Source organism: Arvicola amphibius, chromosome 9 (assembly GCF_903992535.2).
Source record: "Arvicola amphibius chromosome 9, mArvAmp1.2, whole genome shotgun sequence".
NCBI lineage: Eukaryota > Metazoa > Chordata > Mammalia > Rodentia > Cricetidae > Arvicola > Arvicola amphibius.
The window spans coordinates 56,170,408-56,191,656 of record NC_052055.2 but is presented as its reverse complement, the minus strand read 5'-3'; the positions used below and the strand labels follow the sequence as shown (position 1 = coordinate 56,191,656).

General features: G+C 49.1%; 1 protein-coding gene across 1 annotated transcript in view; it reads left to right on the top strand.

Moving 5' to 3' along the window:
* The first annotated feature begins 18,392 nt into the window (after positions 1-18,392).
* Positions 18,393-21,249, top strand: part of Vdr (vitamin D receptor) — a 29,141-nt gene continuing 26,284 nt past the window's right edge. The window contains exon 1 of the mRNA XM_038343996.1: positions 18,393-18,541. Within this exon, the coding sequence (XP_038199924.1) occupies positions 18,396-18,541 (146 nt within the window). The 5' untranslated portion in view covers positions 18,393-18,395. The remainder of the gene's footprint in view (positions 18,542-21,249) is intronic.

The following is a 21,249-nucleotide window of genomic DNA, read 5'->3' as shown; positions in this document are numbered from 1 at the left end:
TCAAGTGCCTGGCAGAAGAGTAGGCTCTTGAAAGGCTCACAGTCATTTGGCGGACATGAGCTAAGACAGCAGGAGTTTAACAGCAAAAAGAAAGATTATCAAGCCATTTCCAAATTGATAGCACAAAAAACCCAGGCATTGTGAAAGTTTCTGTGGGAACTCAGAAATGGCCGTCCTAGTGCCTGGCAGAACACAGATTTGGAAAACTGATTTCTCATTCTGACATGTGTTAGACAAGGAACCCAGGAGCATTGCTGGGTGTGAGTCTGAGGGAGCATTCTGTGTGATCCAGGTTCTTTAGCTGTTTTCTGTTTTGTTTTGTTTTTTAATTGAGAAATAATATAGCATACAAGAGTATATGACATGCTTACAGATGTTATGCAACTGATAGGAGTTAATCACCCGTTAGGAGTAAAGCATTTACAGTAATTAATTAAGCTTTTTAGAGTATATGTGTGTCTGGCTGACAGAAGGTCTCAGTGGGTAAAGGCCCTTGTTGCCAGCACTGACAAGATGTGTTCAGTCCTCAGAGCCCACATGGCAGAAGGGGAGAGTTGATCCTACAAGTTATCCTCTGACACCCGCATCCATACTGTGGTGCCCGCACATGTGAACACACACATGCGCACATAATAAATGAATAAATATAAAAAAATCTTAATGTGTGCACATGCGTGTGGGTGTTCATCTCTCTTCTCTCTCTCTCTCTCTATTTCTCTCTCTCTCTCTCTCTCTCTCTCTCTCTCTGTGTGTGTGTGTGCGCGCGCGCGCGCGTGGGCGCGCACATAGGCAAGCAGGCATGCAGGTCAAAAGACAACCTCAGGTGTCAGCTTCTGGAACATGGCCACCTCTCACTGGCTGGAGCTCATCAATAAAGCTAGAGTGGCAGACAGTGAGTCTTGGGGATTTGCCTGTCTACACCTCCTGGTTTGGGATTACAAACTCCCTGCCAATCAGGGATCAAACTGAAGTCCTCATGCTTTGGGGGCAAACACTTTACCCACTGTGTCTTCTCTCCAGACCATAGGGTCTCTCTGTCACCCTTGGCCTTGCCCTGTTTCCCGGCACCCCTCTCACTCCCCAGCGCAAGGGAAATTTGGGTTTATCATTCCTTGCTTTTCTTTCTAAGTGCTCATCTTAAGTGTGTTTCTGAAGCAGTGTGCGGTGCTGGGTTGCATGGCCTTGAGGTTTGCACGCATCATTGTCTGCCGCATGTTCCTTCGCTGGCGCTCTATTGCTGAGGTTCCTCCACATGGACGCATATTAGCTAACACCGCGATCGAGTATTCCAACGTGAAAATGCCACGTGTTGTATGTCCTCCCTCTTGTGGGCAGTCATCTGGGTTGTTTCCTGTTTGGGGCTCCTATGAAACGATAACATGCTTGCTCCCTAGCTCATCATTGCTGATGCACACAGAATTTTATGTTTGGGGCTGATGATATTTTATAAAGTCCAATATTCTCCCTTTGGCTGTGCGTGGAAGTTCCATTCTTCCTCATGTTTTTTGACTTAATACCGACTTCATCTTTAAAATGATAGAGTCATGCTAGACATGCTTCTGTAGCCCCTTTTAGCTACCGTAGTGTTGTCAGGGTCCAGGGACCTGGTTTCTGGCCGGTGGGTGTGCTAGTCTGAGGCACTGTGGACAGGAGGACCCTGGTTCTGTGACCACTGTGCCCGACCTCTGGGTGTGGCTGTCGTTTTATCTTTCTAGCTTTCTACCAGCAAGCTTGCTAAAATTTCACAACCCGTCACTTCTCCCCAGAGCATATATGCTTAGATGCTCAATTAACACCTCCTGGGTTGCGTTTTTGTCAAATGGTTCAGGAGAAGTACCTATTTCCTTGGACGTACATTTTTCAAAAAGGATTGGAATATGTGAGCCATGAGCATTAGTTAATCACAGCTGGGCTATGATGAGATTCTTACAGGGCTTCTAGGATCCTTCTAGGATACTTGGTCAATTGTTCAGTTTGACCTGCCTCTTTAGCTTTCTGACTTGTCCTGTCTAGGAAGCAGGGAGCAGCTGCAGGGTTAAGATGGGATACAGAGAAGTTGCCATGGGGAGAGGAGCCTACCTGGGGATGCTAGGAAAAGGGTTTGCTATCTGCTCAGCACCCTGGTAGCCACATAAACACTCAGCTGCCCACCCACCCGCCTGAAGAATGTGGCTGGCTGGGCAGTTGCATGGGCCACCCTAGCCATCACCTCTATAATTACCCCAGCCAGTCTGTGCCTGTCAGCTCCAAGGGCAGACAAGTACCTCTGCCTCAAGCCTCACTCACCTTGACTGCCAGGTCCAAGCAGGGCTTAATAGCCAAGCCCTGCCTATCTTCTCCCCCATGCTGCCCACACTGCCAGTTCCAGCCAGTGTCTCTCCCTACAGTAACCTTTGACCCTTAGGAGGTTACCATATTATATAATAGCTGAAAGTCATAGTAACCAAAGGTTTTAAGACTTACCATGTTCCAGGCACTCTATTAAATGTTTCTTATATGTTTTCTCACTTAAGCCTCTCCCCGATTTATGAAGAGGAAACGGAGGTTCAAAGGGATTAGGAGGTTGGTTCTCCCTTTCAAAGTCATTAAGTTACTAGGAAAGAACCAGTACTCAGTTACAGTCTTTCCAGGACCGAGAGGAGCCCTCTTCATGGGGTGGCTCTCTCTTCTTTCGTGGAGGTCTTTCAGCTCTGTGCCCCCTCCCCTTCTTGTTCATGGGGGCTGGGAATGAGATGACCAATGTGGCCGGACCAGGGGGAGCAGGGCAGCTCCAAGCTGGCCCGGAGGTGCTGGAAAACACCTTCAGGGCAGAGTTCTTTGTTCCAAATGGTTCTGAATTTCCGGCCTTGTGCCAGGGATGGGAAGTTACCTCTGCCCAGCCTATTTGGCAAGCACATGCATATCTTGGGTGCCATGGTGTTAAGAAGTGGAGGAGGGGCTGCCTCGGGTAAAATTCCATCCTAGTGAACTCCATTTGAGATCTGACGCCTTTGTTACAATCCCATGTGCAGCCTGAGAAACTGGAGATGAAGGGGGAGCATTTAAATCGGGTATCTCCCAAGGAGGACCTACGATTTTCTGATCCTGAGAGGAGAAACAGTCAAATCTGTAGCAGAACCCCTTTGAATACCAAATGCCTGAAGAGTTGAGAACCGGCTTGGGGAGGAGATCTTGGACCCAACAGTGTCATGACTTTGTGTTTAGTCACCCACTATCCCCACTCCATTTGAGCCCTGAGAACAGAATCCCGCCATCAAAAGTCTCAACTCGACAACGGAGTCCAAATACATAACAGAGTCCTTCAGAAGTCTCTTATTAAATAGAAATTCCTATGTATGTGGATAGATTGAGCAGGCTGAAGTAAAAAGAAATGGTGAGGGGCAGTGTTTGCAAGGTTAAATTATCTTCAAAAGCCAGACTGAAGTTTGGGTGAATTTTCCCCAGTGATTATACCATTCGGGCACCATCACCAGCACCAAAATTGATTGAGCAGCTGCTGTGTGCCAGATGTGGAACTCAGTGGTTAGCACGAATTTTCCCACAGGCTGAGGAGGTGTGTACTATTATTTTTCTCCTTTCACAGATAAAGGAACAGAAGCTGAGAGAGTGTAGGCAATTACGAGCACAGCAAGGATAAGGGAAGAACCAGAGCCTGAGCTGGCTGGCTCCAGAGCTCCCCTTCCAGCTGTGCAGGCTGGCTTCAGAGCTCCCCTTCCAGCTGTGCAGGCTGGGCCCCAGAGCTCCCCTTCTAGCTGTGCAGGCTGGCTCCAGAGCTCCCCTTACAGCTGTGCAGGCTGGCTCCAGAGCTCCCCTTCCAGCTAGCTGGCAGGCTGGCCCCAGAGCTCCTCTTCCAGCTATTCAGGCTGGCTTCAGAGCTCCTCTTCCAGCTGTGTCTTCTGACCAGAGGGCTCTTCTGCCGCAGCGGTCTGGTGCAGGGGCCAAGGCCAGAGATACAGCTGGAGGGATGGCATGAGATGGACCAGAGGACTTCAGGCTGATATAAAGATGGGGCTCACTTCAAGCTAGCAAGAATGCTGTTGGTGCTACAGCCCAGTGTGGCCTCATGATCCAATTACATTTTTATAGCAAGCAAGCTAGACATGCTAGACATGCATTCTGGGTGTTTTTTTGTTTTTGTTTGTATGTGGTACAATCCCCCCTCCCTCTTCCTGCCCCTACTCACTCTTTTTCTGTACAGTGCATGTGAGGGATAGGTTTGTGTGTGTGAGGGATAGGTTTGTGTGTGAGAGGGATGGGTTTGTGCGTGTGAGGGATGGGTTTGTGCGTGTGAGGGATGGGTTTGTGTGTAAGAGGGATGGGTTTGTGCGTGTGAGGGATGGGTTTGTGCGTGTGAGGGATGGGTTTGTGCGTGTGAGGGATGGGTTTGTGTGTGAGAGGGATGGGGCTGTGTAAGCACCGGGATAGGCCAGAAGTCAGTCTTGGGTGTCTTTCTCTGTTGTTTCTACACCTTTTGTTTGTTTGGTTTGGGTTTTTTGTTTGTTTGTTTTGTTTGTTTTTTGAGACAAGGTTTCTCTGTATATTCCTGACTATGCTGGAACTCTCTCTGTAGACCAGACCGGGATTAAGGGTGTACTCCAGTGCGGCCCTGCTCCCTACCCCTGTTCTGATGAGACATTATCTCTTACTGAACATTATCTCTTACTGACATTATCTCTTACTGGCTCATCAATTTGGCCAGACCAGCTGGGTGACCAGAAAGCCCCAGGGATCCTCCTGTCTCCTCTCCAGCGCTGGGATTATAGGTACAATTTACCGTGCTGGCTTTTACATGGGTGCTGAGAATCCAAACCCGGGTCCCTAGGCATGACGAGCACTTTATATCAGATTAAATCGCTCTGTTGTTAAATACTGATAATAAATTTTTAAATTTATTTAACTTTATTTTATTTTATGTACATTGGTGTGACGGTGTGAGATCCTCTGGAACTGGAGCTACAAGACAGTCGTTAGTCGTCATGTGGGTGCTGGGAATTGAACCCGGGTCCTCTGGAAGAGCAGTTAGTGTTCTTAACCACTGAGCCATCTCTCTAGCCCTGATAATGAATTTTTAAGACTAGTACTCTTGTCGGGTGGCAGTGACTGCAGGCAGATCTCTGTGAGTTTGAGGTCAGCCTGGTCTACAGAGCGAGTTCTAGGACAGCCAAGGCTACACAAAGAAACCCTGTCTCAAAAAACAAAAAAAAACCAAACAAACAAAGGTGTGTGCTCTCAGTTGGAGATAGGGTGGGCAACAGAACGCGTGGCCTCCTGAGGCCCTCAGCTCTCTAAGGAATCCTCTGCTACTTCATTTTAGTGGGTGAGTACTGCATAGAAGATGGGAAAGAATCCCACTAGAAGTTTTTACTTGGCCCTTCCATAGAACCACTGTCTGTGTTGAGTGATCCAGAAAGCATTCGGCTGATCCCTGAGGTCCCTCCTTCCCTCCAGTTTCCCCCTCCCTCTCTTTCAACCTCCCAAACATTGTCTCTCCAGTCAGTGATTCTCCCATGAGCGTTAGGGGGAAGTCATGAAAAGAAGGTAAGAAAGCAGCTACTAAGGCTAGGGTTGTGGCTCAGCTGGCAGAGCGTTTGCCTAGTGGCCTCAAAGCCCTGGGTTTGACTCCCCAAAACGGCATAAACTGGGCTTAGTAATCTGTACCTGAAATCCCAACACTTGGGAAACAAAAGCAGGAGGATCAGAAGTTCAAGCTCTTCCTTGGCTCTGTAGAGACTTTGAGGCCAGGAGGGGGCTACATAAGACACTGTCTCAACCAAACAAAACAAGCCAACGAAACCACAAGGAGCTAACAGTTAAAGAAAGGGTCGCTAGGCAAAACAAAACAATACCATGAAAACAGTGGATCTTTGTTTAAAAAAACCAGGGCTCAGCATATACTACAAACTACCTCTGTGCCTGTGTGCAGTGCTGGGAATTGAACCTGGGCCTCCGTGGTCTACCTCTGAGCTACATCCCAACCCCTGCTCTACACTCAGTTCTGCCAGGCTGGACTTGGTGCTTCGATGTGCCAGCAGAGAGCCGGTCACGCGTCTCAAATCCTCTGCCTTCTTCCTGAATTTATTCCTTCTCCCCCTCTTCAGTACCCGGGAGAATCATAGTAACGTAACAGCTAACGCTTCTATGGAGTGGGACAATTTTTATAACACGTTTGAAAAATGTTTCATCTCAGCTGATTCAACGGTTTTGTGAGATGTTTATAGTTTAACTTGAGGCTCAATGAAGGGGCCTTGTTTTTCCTCTTCCCATTCAAAGAGAGCTATGCATGAAGACTTTCCACCCCTGGCTCCCACAAGGGCTGACCTTCACTTCCCAGCCTGAGTCCACAGGTGGGGGCAAGTGGAAGCAGGTGAGTCCACAGATGGGGGCAAGTGGAAGCAGGTGAGTCCACAGGTGGGGGCAAGTGGAAGCAGGTTGTGATAGAAGGCAGTGACTGAGTGTCTCTTCAAAACCTCGTTCCGGGGGCCGGAGGGTAGGCAGTGGGCATGTGGAAGGACCTAAGAGGATGGTGGGCTGTGGCCAGTTTCCACCCCCACTGCCTGTCACCATGAGCTATTATTCCAAAAGTGAAGCAGAAAATAGCTCACTCAAGAGAATTATTTTTGTCTCTGTTAAACTTCAATCCAGAGCTCCTGAAGAACTGGCTACAGAGATGTTTTTCAGGTCAGGAGGCGTTCTGGGACAGAAGGGGAAACGGTGGGTGGAGGGGTCACCACCTCTACTCCCAGGAAGTACCGTGGCAGGAAGGACCATGGCCACTGGCCTCGCCTAGAGAGCTACACACTGCCTGCTCAGCTGGCAGCGGCTCCAGCTGATTCAGTAAAGCCAGCCGGGTAGGAAAGACAGTAATAAGTGAATGCCATTGATCACGGTTCCCACCTCTCTGCAAAGCCTGGCTCCAAGGGACAAGAGGCATGGGGTGGGGGCTTAAACACAGAAGGCTCTTCCTTGAAGTCTTTATAGAGTCAAGCTTTGAACTGCCTCTTCCACCCCTTCTGTAGGATATCTGCCTTTGCTGGCAAGTTGGAAGACAAAGGGGAATTCTGCGTAGTACAGGGGGGTCTAGGAATCTGGGAGGAAGATGGTTATGGGCCACCTTCTGCTTAGGTCCCTGCTTGTGGGCCACAGCTGCTGTCTACCAGGAGAGAGAATCCATCCCTCTAGAGACCCACCGATTAACTCCTTTGTCCTGAGGCGGCATTTATCAAAAGCTGTGCTAGGATTTAAATCTGCTTCATCTCCCTCTGCCAGGGGTACAAAAAAAAAAAAAAAAAAAAAAAAAAAAAAAAAAAAAAAAAAAGAGGAGAATGATAGCCTGTGGGCAGGAGCTGGGCAACGTGGGCAATGGCTTGGATAAGCTGACCTTTCCTACGTCTCTGTGGTCCTGGGGAAGAATTCTCCAACAGTATTTGGCCTGGTATATTGAATTCAAGCATTACTGTCCATTAGAGATTTCGGGTTAGGTGAGGCTTGCGTATGGGCACTAGTGAATTTGTACATCTGGCCTCGATGTGTTTTGGCATATGCCTCTTAAAAGACAGTGCTCACCACCCCATCCACGATGGAAGCTGTTTGTGAGCACCATATTTTTGCACCCAGTCCCCTTCCTTAAAGTGACTCCTGGCAACGAGGAAGTGACTTGTCGGCCAGGAGGGCCAGGGTAGGCTGAATGGCCTGGCAAAGGCAGGTTTGGAGATCTGGAAACTGGGTAGTGTCTGTTCTTCCTGTGCCCAGCAACCATATCTCAGTGCCCTAGGAGACTTGATGAATAGAAGGAAGATTGACCGGTGACGTGAGAGCTGCCTTGTTCATCAGCTTCCTTCCGCCCTGGTTAAATCATTCCTTCTTCCATTTTCTCCCGTGAAAGCTTTGGTGTGTGTGTGTGTGTGTGTGTGTGTGTGTGTGTGTGTGTGTGTGTGTTGGTCACTTAAACTGGGCTGAAATGTTCTAGAACCCTCTCTCCTCTGCCTCACTCTTGTAGCCCAGTGACTAACGGCTCTATGAGAATTCCCCTATGACTCAGGGTCTATACCACATCCCACGGGGATGCAAACAGGAGCTCCCCTACATGTTTTTGTCCTTTCCTGTGCTTGCCTGCATCCTAATACATGTCACACGGAATCAAGGGATCCTGTTTGTCGTCTCCTGTGTACTGTAAGCTTCAAGAAAGCCAGAACTACACCTTGCTCACCATATGCCTCCAGCTTCTAGTTCCAGCTTTGCCTTGGAGTCGGTGCGTAGGGCAAGGCAGAGGTCACCACCAAAGCTCAGGTAGCAGCTGGGGAGATGGCTCAGTGGTAGAGTGCTTGCCTCGCATGCTCAAGGATCGAGATTCAGTCCTCGGTACAAACATTAGGAAGCAGAAACCAACACCAATGCCCACAGCTGTGAGACCGAGAGGAAATGCTATTGCCCACTTGCCCCCTAATGGGTCCCCCAGAGGGATCTGCACAGATCTACACAGAGGGATGACAAACGCCTGAGCAAATCAAAGGTATGGGTTATCTATGGAGAGATAACGCTAATCAAAAGCTAGTGAGCAGCCAGTGTTGCTTGGGGTGACTGTGGTACCCTCTAAGACTGAGACTCTCCCAATTGGGGTGACTGTGGTACCCTCTAAGACTGAGACTCTTCCACTTGGAGTGACTGCTGGTACCCTCTAAGACTGAGATTCTCCCACTTGGGGTAACTGTTGGTACCCTCTAAGACTGAGACTCTCCCACTGAGGTAACTGTGGGTACCCTCTAAGACTGAGACTCCACCACTTGGCCTAGGCCTTTAGGAGCTCCATGAACACACGGGGCCATCTCTCCTCACTAAGGACCCAGAAGATACAGAGGACACCTTACAGTAAATTGGTTACTCATAGAACTGGACCTTGCCAAACCTGCTTATCTCAGAGAAGCCCAGAGCCCTTCACTGATCCCCAGAAAGAATGGAAAAGCCAGTGAAGGTCTCACCACAGCCTGGATCAGGTCCTCTTACAGGAAGTCCCAGGAGCAGAGGCAGCCAGGGTCTCAGGGTGTCTCTCAGTGCTACCTCCCTGCTCCAATCCCCGAACCTGCTTTCTCCCGTGCTCCTATACACAGTAGTGGGCTGCCTGTGTCCTGATAGTAGAGAGGGGGCAATGGAGAAATTGCAGTGATTTCAGTCCCTCTATGGTTAGTGCAAAGGCACAAAAGGGGACATGCGCTAGATGATAGATCAAGGGTTAGTAAGTAGTGAAAACTGGGAAGCCACAGGCTTTATCTTCCTTATGGAGGGAGTCTAGATGTGTAGACCAGTTTCTCTGCTTACTTGGAGAGAGTAGGATGATTCATTTTCTTCCACTCCAAGCAGCCAGTGTTTTGCAAGCTGTGTGAATGGATAGACTAGCTAGTTATTTTCTCAGCCCTGCAGATGCATGACACCCTGAACAGTATCTGGCATGGAGAGATTAAGATGGAGCACAGGTTTCCTGCCCTCCCCAGCCTAGAACCTGCATCTCTTCTCAGTCTTCTGACTGATCTAACACACACAGTTCTGTGATGATGGCTTCTCAGGGGTCTCTTTTGCTCATCACAGCAGCCCCAATGTTCAATCTATGTCACTATTTGTGGATGCAGAACCAGGGACAGTGATTGGGTGGCCATCCAGCTGGCTTTAGAGGCCGGATGCAAACGAGAGGTCTGATGCCAAGGACCACCACGACCACCGATGTCTTAGAGCCCACAGGACATGGAGTTCTGACCTGTCCCCTGATGCAGGTAGGATCTGAGTGACTGAGATGACATCGGTCTCAGAAGGAAAAGAAACCTGACCAGGCTCAGCTAGGGCAGGGAGAGGTGGGCCTCCGAGCTTTCTCTGAGTGCCAGTGAACCGGCCTCCAGAACTTCTGCAAGAGTCCCAGCACCAGATGATTCTACCCAGAGAGTGGTGTGGAGGGCACCGGAAGCTGCATTTGGGGGTGTCTTACGAGAAGAAACATATTGTGTCTACTGGGACTTTTCAAAAAAACAAAGCTCCATTTAGCTATCACCAATATTGGGGTTGGATCCTCACAGAAATCTCAATTTCCCTATATTTTGGGGGGGTTATCCCAATTTTTATTTCTTGGTTTCCAAGTCACTGGGCAAATAATCCTTGTCCTACCAACTTTTATATATACCTGACACCCCTAAGCAATGCCCCATTCTAATATCCTAGGAAGGCCCAGCTAGAGTATCAAAAGATCAGGCCAGATGTACCCCACATCCATCTAAATGCCTTCTAGTCACATCAACTCCCTGCTTGTTGGCTATGAAGGCTGAATCCAAGAACTGGACATGCAGCAAGAGAGTAGACCTCATCCACCCTTCTGTTTCTCTGTATTTGCTGTAGAAGAGGATTGACTTTCAATGATCACAGCATCCTATCAGGGCTTTTACAGTAGCCGTCCCTCAACCGCCTTCAAAGATGAACCCATGCTAGGGCTCATTTCTCAAGGGTGGCAGAGAGGAAGCACACTTTCTTGCTAGGTAGCCTCAGATAAGTTACTTTCCTGAGGGTCTCGGTTTCCTCGGCTGTGGAACCTGAGAGATTGGCTTTGTGTCTTATGACAGGGTTGGTTCCCTGTGTGCTCTGCCAGCCACCATGGCAGCCCACGCTTTCCAGCAATGATGGGGCCTCCTGCCTGTTACCTGGAGAGCAGTAATCAGCCCAGAAATCTTGTTGACAAAGCTGAGGCCAGCGTTTCCACTGGAAAAAAAAAGCAGCTTGCAGGAATTATTGTTGCTGATAAGAAGTGGGGATCCATCTGAGCCAGCCACGTGTCCTTCCCGTTGCCTGGGGCTCCTAACTCTGAATTTTGCCCAGCGTTAAGACACTGCTTCTACACCCAAAGATGATAGGACAGTCATCCAAGAGATTCTTGAAAAAAATGGGAATTTGTAGCCCAGTTTCTACGGCATGACTCTACCCCTGATGCTATGGGGTACAAATCTATGACTTTTACAGGTTCTCAGAGATGTGTATTTCCCAAATGGCTGATTAAGAACCACCCCATGGTGACGCACACGCCTTTAATCCCAGCACTCTGGAGGCAGAGGCAGGCGGATCTCTGAGTTTGAGGCCAGCCTGGTCTACAAGAGCTAGTTCCAGGACAGGCTCTAGAAACTACAGGGAAACCCTGTCTCGAAAAACCAAAAAAAAAAAAAAGAAAAAAAGAAAAAGAAAAAGAAAAAGAAAACACAAAAGAACCACCCCAAAGCATAAACTCCTTCCTGTCAACTGCCAGGGCCATCAGTCACAGAGTTTATTATTATTCAGTGAGTGGCTAAATATGCTTCGTAAGCATAATAACGGTGCACAGAGTTGTAGTGCGGGGCACAGGGGCGGCAGACAGTCCTGGCTGGAGCACATGCAGCCCCAGCAGGATTCCACCAGTCCTTTCGTCCCTTGGGAAGGCCTTTGTCCCAATCATGAGCATACCTGGGCTCAATCAGAAATTAAATGCATCTCGAGTTTCCTTCCTTTCGCCTCCCCTCCTGCCCCTTTCACACCAAAACATTGTAGGTCTTTTTATTTTATGACAATTTGCTGACTGGTGGCAGAAAAAAATCTCTTTAAATTGCACAATGACCCCATGTGGCAACCTCTCCAAACCCTCCCCCCAAAAGACCCCGAAGGAATGACTTCCTGGGCTCCTCTAAAAGGATCTGGCCCAGTAGGGCGGCAATCAATCGGAAGCTACATGGCTTCTTTGCATAATGAACTTTCTAAGCAGGGATTCATCCAAAGAGAGTGGATTGCCATGAGCGATGGCTCTCTATCAGGAAAACTGATCAGAATATTCTAGACAGGAGCGAAGGTGGTTGGGTCAGGTCGTGATAGGCCACCTTTCAACACTGAGCTGCACACGGCGGACAGTGAGGCCAGGGGAAATTTAGATGCAATCTGCTTATGCAGCTCACCTTGTCCCCTCCTTCATGCTCACTCTGCACACCACCCCCTCCCGCCCCAGATTCTTCTGGGAGATAACGCCGCTGCCGCCGAGGCTGCTCTGGAAAAAGAAAGTGGGTATAGAGCGGGAACGGTGCTGACGGACATGTGTCGCTGTGGCCAGCCCAACTGACACAAGATGACAAGGGAAAAGTCAGAAGGGTCATGCAGAGCTCATCCTGGGCACAGGAAGATGGTAAACATTAAAGAAACAGCAAGAAGTGGGCATGTGCACACAAGTCCGCACGCAGAGCTTTTGGCAGTCGCATAGGCCTACTTACCCCAGAGGAGCCCGATGTGAGGTTCTCTGTGGGTGTGTGTTAGGAAGAATTCTCTCCTCCGTGGGGAATGCCTTGGTTTCCCATTTTCTTCTAGAAAAGCAGGGGTTTTCAGCCAGTGTCAATCACTAAAAAGCCAAGTTTGATCACTGTGGTTCCCACACTGGCTGAAGGCACCTCTCCTGAGTACTAATCCAACATTTGGGGGTGTTTGGAGGGATCATAGTTCACAGGGCATTATGTTCTTCCTGCTCATGGGAAGAATAGTGTGTCACCTAAGGCACGCATGTCTGGGCTTATCTAAGAGATCAGGGGTCAGAACGAGACTTTCTCAGAACTAGAGAAGACATCCGTGCTCAGTCTCTTCCCAGTTCCAGGCCGTCCATCCACACCCTCTCAGCTCAGTTGCTCTCAGAACCCTAGGAGGGTCTGGGGTGTGTGCTGTGTCCTGGACTTAGGCTGAGCTCAGGCAGGGTCTTTGCTGCTGGAATGTGGGAACTGGGCAAGTGGTGGTGGAGGGGAGCAATGATTGTGACACCCGTGTCGGGCAGGAACTGTGTGATCTCATTTCTTGCTAAGACAAGGTCAGGGCTAGGTCAGGGTCAGGAGTAGGTTGCTCTGGGGACAGCCCCAGCAGAAGCGGTAGGACATTCTCTGTGCTCAGAACACAATTGCTTGTAGGTGTGTGGAGACATGAAGTAGTTTTTCCGCTGCTCCCCATGTTAAGCCCATGTCTTCGACCCACTTTTCTACCAACTTGCACTTGGACATGGCAGCTGACTCGAGCCTAATTTCTCCTGAAAGGACCATCCTGTGGTTGAACAGGTGACAAAGGTCTGTGTGCTGGACAGAGTTGCCCGGATGAGGGCTTTGGCATCAGCATGATTCTTTTTATGACCGTGGGTTTGTTTTTTAGTTAGTTAGTTAGTTTGTTTGTTGGTTGGTTGGTTGGTTTGTTGTTTTTTCTGTATCCCCTTCTGGCTTAGTAGACACGCGTATGGTTGGGGAAATGACTGAGAGATTTCCCACAGGGAGTGTGGCAGGCTGAATGGAGACTCAGCTTAAGCTCCAAACACAATCCGCGTCCCTCGGTTTTCCCATCCCTAGCGGGAATAATGACAATGCCTGACTAATGAGGGTGTGGCGAGACTTAAATGAGTGAGTACTATGAGGGTCCTGGAGCGCAGCCCAGTACAGAGCAATCGGTGTCTGCTCTGATGACGTCACTGGGGATGGGCGGAGTCTGCAGAATGCAACCTGGGCACCCGAAGCAGCTTGCCCTCATTTGCCCTCTCTTGGGTACCACCCACTGCCTGGCAAGTCACTCGGGAAGCTCCGAACTTTGGTTTTGGTATCTGTGAATTGGGGGTGCTCCCTGACTCACAGACCACTGTGAGGATTAAATGAAATTAGGTATGTATCACTTAGCAGACCTAGGAAATGTTAGGTAGTCTCCAGACTTTTCAAGGGTGATGCACTACCTGGATGACCTCTGAGCTGAAGACAGGAAAGCAATGGCCCCTTCTTACCCACATTCTCATCCCAGCCTTCCTAAGAAGAAAGGAGGAAGCCTAGCAAATCCATATGTTGCTGGGCAGTGTGGTCCGCCATGAACCATGGGAACAGAGGGAGCGCTTGCCTGGGGCAAAGTGTCCTGGCTCCCCAGCGCTACAGCTCCAGCCACTCACAGCCTGCAGTGGGTGGGCCTAGCTCCACACTCACCGCCTTTCCTTTGTTATTCCTAGGACCTGGTGGTACCCAAGGGTGGCAAAGGGCTTGAGGGCTGGCAACTCTAGGGCGGGGCTCCGGTCTTAGAGGCTCCTTAGTGGTTCCCTTTCCTACCTAATCAGGCCACAATGGAACAGAGATCTCTGGAGAGCATCAACAATGGGGAGTGACTGGATCCGCTCCCCTTGGGGTCTGCCTTATTGGCTTTTTTCAGGTTCCAGTACCCTCACATCTATGTAAGTCCACATTTACCTCCTATTGGTACAGGGAGGACACATGCGTGTGTATGTGTGTGTGTCTATTTATCTGCCTATCTGTCATGTGGACAGATGTAAGAAGGGTGAAATTTTGCCAGCCCCACCTTGGTAACCAGTCATACCATTAAGACCCAGAGTCTAGCCCCTGGGTCAGACCTATTCAGGCTTTGCATGTCTGGAAAAGAGCTAAAAGTGGTAGGAAACATCCGGTTTGAGAGCTGTGTGTTGCTGTATTTAACCCCCACAGCACCTTATACCAACTCTCACTCTCCATAGACAGATCACAGACGCCTGCCCAACCTGAGAGGCCAGGGCCCCAGGCTGCGGTCCCCTCCAGCCCTGAACCACATTCTTAGCTGCCTTGTGTTCTACTCCCCAGAGTATGCCCCAAATCTGGAGGGAGATTAGCAGAGTACCAGGGTTCCCTCAGACAGAGGAACACAAGCAAGAGGGGGCCTTGCAGGAGGAAGCTGTTTGCACCTGCCCTCTTCTAGCTGCGACCTTCACTTCTCACTGTTCAGGATGCTGGCCCTCTGCCTTGAGGGACGCCATTCTGACTGCTGCTGGTTCCCTCCTCCTCCGTGCCAGCAACAGCCCTCATGCCCCGAAGTCACTTCTTTCCTGGTTTTGTCTCAGGACCTAATTCCCCTGGCAAGTCTTGTATGACATGTTGGGCTCCCTAGAGGACTGGCTGGGAGATCGAAGACTCTCTAGATAAAATGTCTCTCCTTGTTCACTTCAGAGTTCTGCTGGTCGGACACATCTGCAAGACTTCCCAGGAGAGCATCCTTGGACCCTGCTCACCCCTGCTTTTTCAGGTTGGTGTGTCCTCAGCAGCCACAAGTTCGTTAGCCTGCTCTCTGTGTTTGATGGGCAAGGAGGGAGGGACCATTGCAAAGCAGGCAGAGGAAGGGCGGGAATGCTGCCCTGCCTTTGCACACGTGAGTCCCATAACAACAAAATCTGTGACTGAGACTCTGGTGCGTGGGGTAGGATGGGAACTAGAACTTCTGGTCAGTGGGGTACTTCAGTGAGCCTGGTCTATCCTAGACATGTGTCCTGCCTTCTCTTTCTTCCTTCTGCCCACCTAGTTCTCCGTCAGTGCTTCTTGGAACTTTTTGCTTCCAGGCCCTTGAGCCCTGAGCCTCCTCTCTCCATCTGGATCCTGGTGAAGGGCTGACTTTTTAGTGGCACCTAATAACCCCAAGCGGAGCTGGGCGTGCTCTCTGCTCTCCTGCGAGGATCCTATTTGCTCTGTGTCTCTTGCAGCCAGATCTAGCCTTGCTATCCAGCCTAGTGCGATGGCTCCCGGCCCCTCAGGAGACTCCCTGATGTGAAGGCGTGTCTCACCTGCACTATTTCCTGCTGTGGCCCCACGGCTCCTACTGACTCGCTTCACAGCCTCTTCAGTGAGGTCATGTGATGCTGGGCTCATCTTGCTGGACTGAACTGACTAGTATTCTTCCCAATCTCCCATTAGAAAATTCTCTTTTCCCAGCAGACCCACAAGATGCTGGGAGCCTGACTGACCCCAGCTCTGTAGCAACCTGATGATGACTCAGAGCAGCAGCGTCTCTGAGGACCTGGGGTGAAGCCAGATGCATCCTAAACAGCTTCTCCTAATACTCCGTCATGATACTGGGCCCTGGGATCCATGCCCACATCTTGGATGCGAGCTATGTTCTAGAAACTCATAGGAGTCACCTTGGACTTAGGATCTATCCCACAGGCGTGTTCGGCCTTTTGACATTGCAACATGACATTGCCAGCTGCAAAGTTCATGCTTGAGAGCCACACAATTAAGAAACAAACAAAAAAATTCAAAACAAAACAAACTAAAATAAAAAAAATTAGACATCCACACCCACACCTCGTGTTTTAAGTAGGTTTACACTTTCATGTTAAGCTACATTTATAACTATCTTCGGCCACATTGGTGCGTGGACAATAGGTTGGACACATCTGTGTATAGAGAGTGTTGCCAGACATGGGCTCCTTTCCCTTTATTTTTGATTGTTTTGAGATTAAAACGTATTTCGGGAGCTGTTGGGATGGCTTGGCACTTAAAGACACTAGCTGCCAAGCCTGATGATCAGATATAGTATCTGGAACCCACATGGGGGAAGAGAGGACAACCTCTCAAGTTGTCCCCTGGACTCCACAAGTTTATCATGGCACACATGAGCCAAACATAACCTCCACGCAGAGACACACAAAAGAAGTAAGTAAATATAATTTTAAAAACTTAGAAAAAGGGCCAGGATGTAGTGGCATACACCTTTAATCCCAGCACCCGGGAGACAGAGCATATGGGTTTCTATGAGTTTGAGGCCACCTTGCTTTACAGAGTGAGTTCCAGGATAGTCAAAGCTACACAGAGAAACCCTGTTTTGAAAAGAAAGCAAAAACATAAAAACAAAAACCAGTACAAAAACATCAAAAACAAAACAAAAAAACAAAACAAAAAATGAACAAAAATCCTTTAAAAAAAACTTTCAGATATGTATAGAAGTGCACATAAAACATTATATTTTAATAGAAATTATATATATATATATATATATATACCTGCCACTCAAAGAAACAACAGTGCTCCTACATAATGCTGTACATTCCTGTTCCTCAACAGCTTTGTCTCTTCAGAAGTTTTTTTTAATCAAATTGTGTATTATGTTATATTTATGTATGTGTGTGTCATAATTCACAAGTCTAAAACTACCTGCAAATGGAAGACCAGTTATGCCACCATTATTATATTAAAGTTTCCTGGAATAGAGCGCCAAAGAGAAGCCATCTGTGTAGTGGACACACCCTTGTCTTTGGGGGCTGACAATGTCATGTCCTCACTTACCTGCTCCCCATTCTTCCTTTGTCATGAAGTAGTTGTACCATCCATTTGCCAGTAGTGGCTGTGAGAGTTCCTCAAGGCTGGGGCTTCCCTAGGCTTCCCTTGTGAGCAGTGTCACAGCCACACTGTTAAGGTTAGCGCTGGAGGGGCTGGTGTGCGGATACAGTAAAATCCAACTAAAGTTCCGGGTGGTGGTGGTGCACACCTTTAACCCCAGTCCTTGAGAGGCAGAGGCAGATGAATCTGAGTTCGAGCCCAGCCTGGACTACAGAGCAAGTTCCAGGGTAGACAAGGCTACTCAGAGAAACCGTCTGGATCCCACACCCCAAAATTGGTTAATGGGCTTTGAGGTTCCGTGTGCGCAGACCTAGCTCCCTCGCCCGCTGTACCCAGGTCTGAGGCAGAAGCAGGTGCACACCCCTCATCCCTGCCTCTGCTATTCTCCTCCTGACCCAGGTGACCCACTTGTCTTGGGTCACAGAGGCCACTCAGACACACAAAAACTCTGGCAGGGTTCACAAGAACGAGGAGATTGAGTCCAAGAACCTTTTAGGGAGACCTGAGGTGTCCCGGAGTAAACTCTGAGCCTGACAACAGTTAGAGGCAGCAAGCAAAGCCCATGGCCGTATTTACCTCATGGAAGAGAAAGGTCAGCCATTTCTGGAGAAGGGCGTGCCAGTGCCACCACACTTTGTTCCCTGTCTCTCGCTTTTCCTCAGGTGTGAAATCCGTGGCCAGATGATAATGCCTACTTATGAAAACCATCTCCAAAAGCAAAATCAGCTGATTGCCTATGACTCAGATTACTCAGAAGGACATCCAAAATCACACAAAGTGCATCAGGGACGGAAATAGAAATGGTACCGCTGAAGACATGGCTGCAAGGGCCAGGCTCTAGAGTAGCAAGAGCCTGGATTTACATGCCACTGTGTACCCCATTTTCTTCTTGGACAGTAGCACTGACCTGTTTAAGTCAGCTAGGCTGGAGCCTGTGCCGGGGGTGTGTGTGCACACATTTGTTCAGATCACCCCCAGAAGTAGACCATCTCTTCTGATGAGGAAGTGGGGTACAGAGAGGCCCACTGCCTCCTGCAAAGGAGCTGGAAGGTGTAGGATTTGAATGTAGTGTGATCCTGAGCCTTGTTGGTGTTGTCTTGGTGAAGACAGTCATGTAGGAAGGGCTCTAAGGAATTTCCTCTATGTTCTGTCTCCAGGAAGGGCTCTCCTAAGCCGGTGGCTATGCTACAGGTGCCAGCCCTATCTGGCACTGACTCTCACCCTGGCTGTGACCTGCCTGCTGTTCCTACAGGGATGGAGGCGATGGCAGCCAGCACGTCCCTGCCTGACCCAGGTGACTTTGACCGGAATGTGCCTCGCATCTGCGGAGTGTGTGGAGACCGAGCCACGGGCTTCCACTTCAATGCTATGACCTGTGAAGGCTGCAAAGGCTTCTTCAGGTGAGTCTCCTCTCCAGAGGGACGGGGAAGAGAGAAGCAAACCTGTCCCTCAAGAGGCAGGCGGATCTCTGTGAGTTCGAGGCCAGCCTGGTCTACAAGAGCTAGGTCCAGGACAGGCTCTAAAAAAGCTGCAGAGAAACCCTGTCTCGCAAAACCAAAAAAAAAAAAAAAAAAAAAAAAAAAAAAAGAGGACCCCTATGCTTTCTGTGGAACATTGCAGCTCTTCCATTTACTGCAAGCAATAGGGGCTTGGTGAGGTTTTGTTGTATTTTTTTTTTCTCCCTGCACCCTCTCAGCTCCACCTATGTCCTCTGACCCTCAGAAACTGCTTTCCTGAGGTGGATTTTTCTTTTCACTAGCTCTTGACCTGCTGAACTGAGTGTCATGTCTGCTCTTGAGAGTGAACCTCCTCCTCGCTAGGGATTGCAGCTTCCTCATTTAAAAGATAGGCATATCTTTGGGGAAGCATGTCTTTCTGCTTGCCTCTTCATCTAATCTAAAAGCTTACATGGAACAAAAGAGATTGAACACCTCAGTTGGTTACCAAACCTGATCTGGGCTAGGTTCTTCACCCATAGCCTGCTTTACCCAGGTGAATCAGCAGGAGCCAGCCAGTCATTGTCAGGGGGTTGCACCAATCCTGTTAGCTCACTCAGGGCCAGTGTCTCCTCCAGTTCTCTTCAGTGAGTCTAAGATTGCAAGCACAACATAGGGACTACTGATGGGGTGTAGTGGGGAGAGCTGCGGGCTGCATCCCGCCACCTGGCTCCCGCATGGCTAGCTTTACACGTGAAATAACAACACACAAACTGCATTCATTTAAACACTGCCTGGCCCATTAGTTTCAGCCTTTGACTCACATCTTGATTAACCCATATCTAATAATCTGTGTAGCACCACAAAGTGGTGCCTTACTGGGAAGATTCTAGTGTACATCCATCTTGGGCTGGAGAGTCATGCATCCATCTCAGAGAGGAGAGGCATGGCAATTGCCCGAGGAATCTGCCTCACTTAGGAGAGGCGTGGCATCTGACTGAGCCATCTACCTCACTTCCTTCTTCCTGTTCTGTCTACTCCACCCACCTAAGGGCGGGCCTATTAAATGGGCCAAGGCAGTTTCTTTATTAACGAATGAAATCAACACAAACAGAAGACTCTCCCACATCAATGAGGTCCAAGGATGATCTTATCCAAATCAGAGATGGAGGATTAGAAAGGGGTAGATGGGAAGAGAGGATCTCGGAAGCAGGACGTTTGAAAAATAAGCATTCAGCATATATTGGAAAGCGAGTAGCCTGGAGGCAACTATTTGGAAAAGAACGAGTGGCTGCAAATAGACAGAAGAACAGAGCGAGGTTAGGAAATGCAACCACAAGTCGAGTTCAGAACCAGGCGATTCGGTCAGCTTGGCAGTCCAAAGCGGTGGGAAGTGGCAAGCAGATCCACAGTGTGGGACATTTCTCAATCTCAGAGGCTTCCGGCTCACTGACCCTTTACTCAGGAGCCATAGGCCAGTGTCATGGCCTGGAGCGATTTTGATCTCTGGACATTAGGGTTTCTGTTGGTGCTAATTGCCTATTTGGCCTGGCACAGGCTGCCCTCTTGGCATATTACCAAACTGCTCCCTAATGAACCAGACCAACAATGTCCCTGGCTATACTCTTGTAATCCCATCCATCAGTCCCCATGGCTACATGAGGTCCATACTGCTGGGAGAATGGGCCGTCCAGATCGCAAATCCTTTGTGCCAAGTGCCACCTGGACTCTTCTGCCAGGGCAGGTGGGGCAGCCATATTCAGGGAGATAAAGAGAGTCTTGGTGCACAAGGGGCCCAACCCTGTCATAAAACTGCTCAGAAGTACGTGGTCTGAAGTGTTGTCCATGGCCTCAATTTACTCAGCAGCCTCACTGCATCCTGAGCATCCCTGAGTGTCAGCTAACCAACTCTTCACATGTGCCAACATCTTACCCTGATGCTGTGCAGTGTTAATCTGGGATTTAACGAGATGATGTATCAATAGAGAGATTTGGAAGGTATAGAGTACAGTGTGACATATTACTTTTTGGCTACACAGTCCAATGCTGATGCCCTTGGTAGAATTCTGCCCTAGCAGAAGTTTCTGTTAGCCATCTCCCAATATCCCTCCTGGTGCGTTTTCTTTTGCTCACCCACTCACCAAATTTGAATGAACATAAAGCCAGGAGATGCTGAAGTTGGTATTCTCACTAAAGGTCATATGTCACTATCTGTAACCACAACGTTCCATCAGCTCTCGAAACTGTTTTGTTCAGTGATGGAGCCCATGCCCCAAATCACCTGGCTCTCCCTGTTTGCCTTTCCCCCTGGGACCCAGCTGTGGAAAATGGGCCCTTAGATGGCTACTTGATTGATCATGAGATAGTGAAGGTTGATTTCTCACTTGCGGAACCCGAACTCTGATGTGTTTGTGGTCAGTGAGCCCAGAGAGACTACTGTGGTTTTCCTTGGCTTATGCTTGATCTGTAAATGAGTTCATATTCATACAGTTGAAACGTACTGTGTGTGAGTCCCGTATTTGAAGTTGTCCCCAGCTGCTAAAGTTTACCAGAATTAATCCTTGCCACACCTTAGTTGTCGTCTATGGATGATGCGGAGCTGTACCAAACTGAGTCATCCTGACGCACATGCCAAGAAAAGCTGAGCAAGGACATCACGCCGCCTCTGCTTC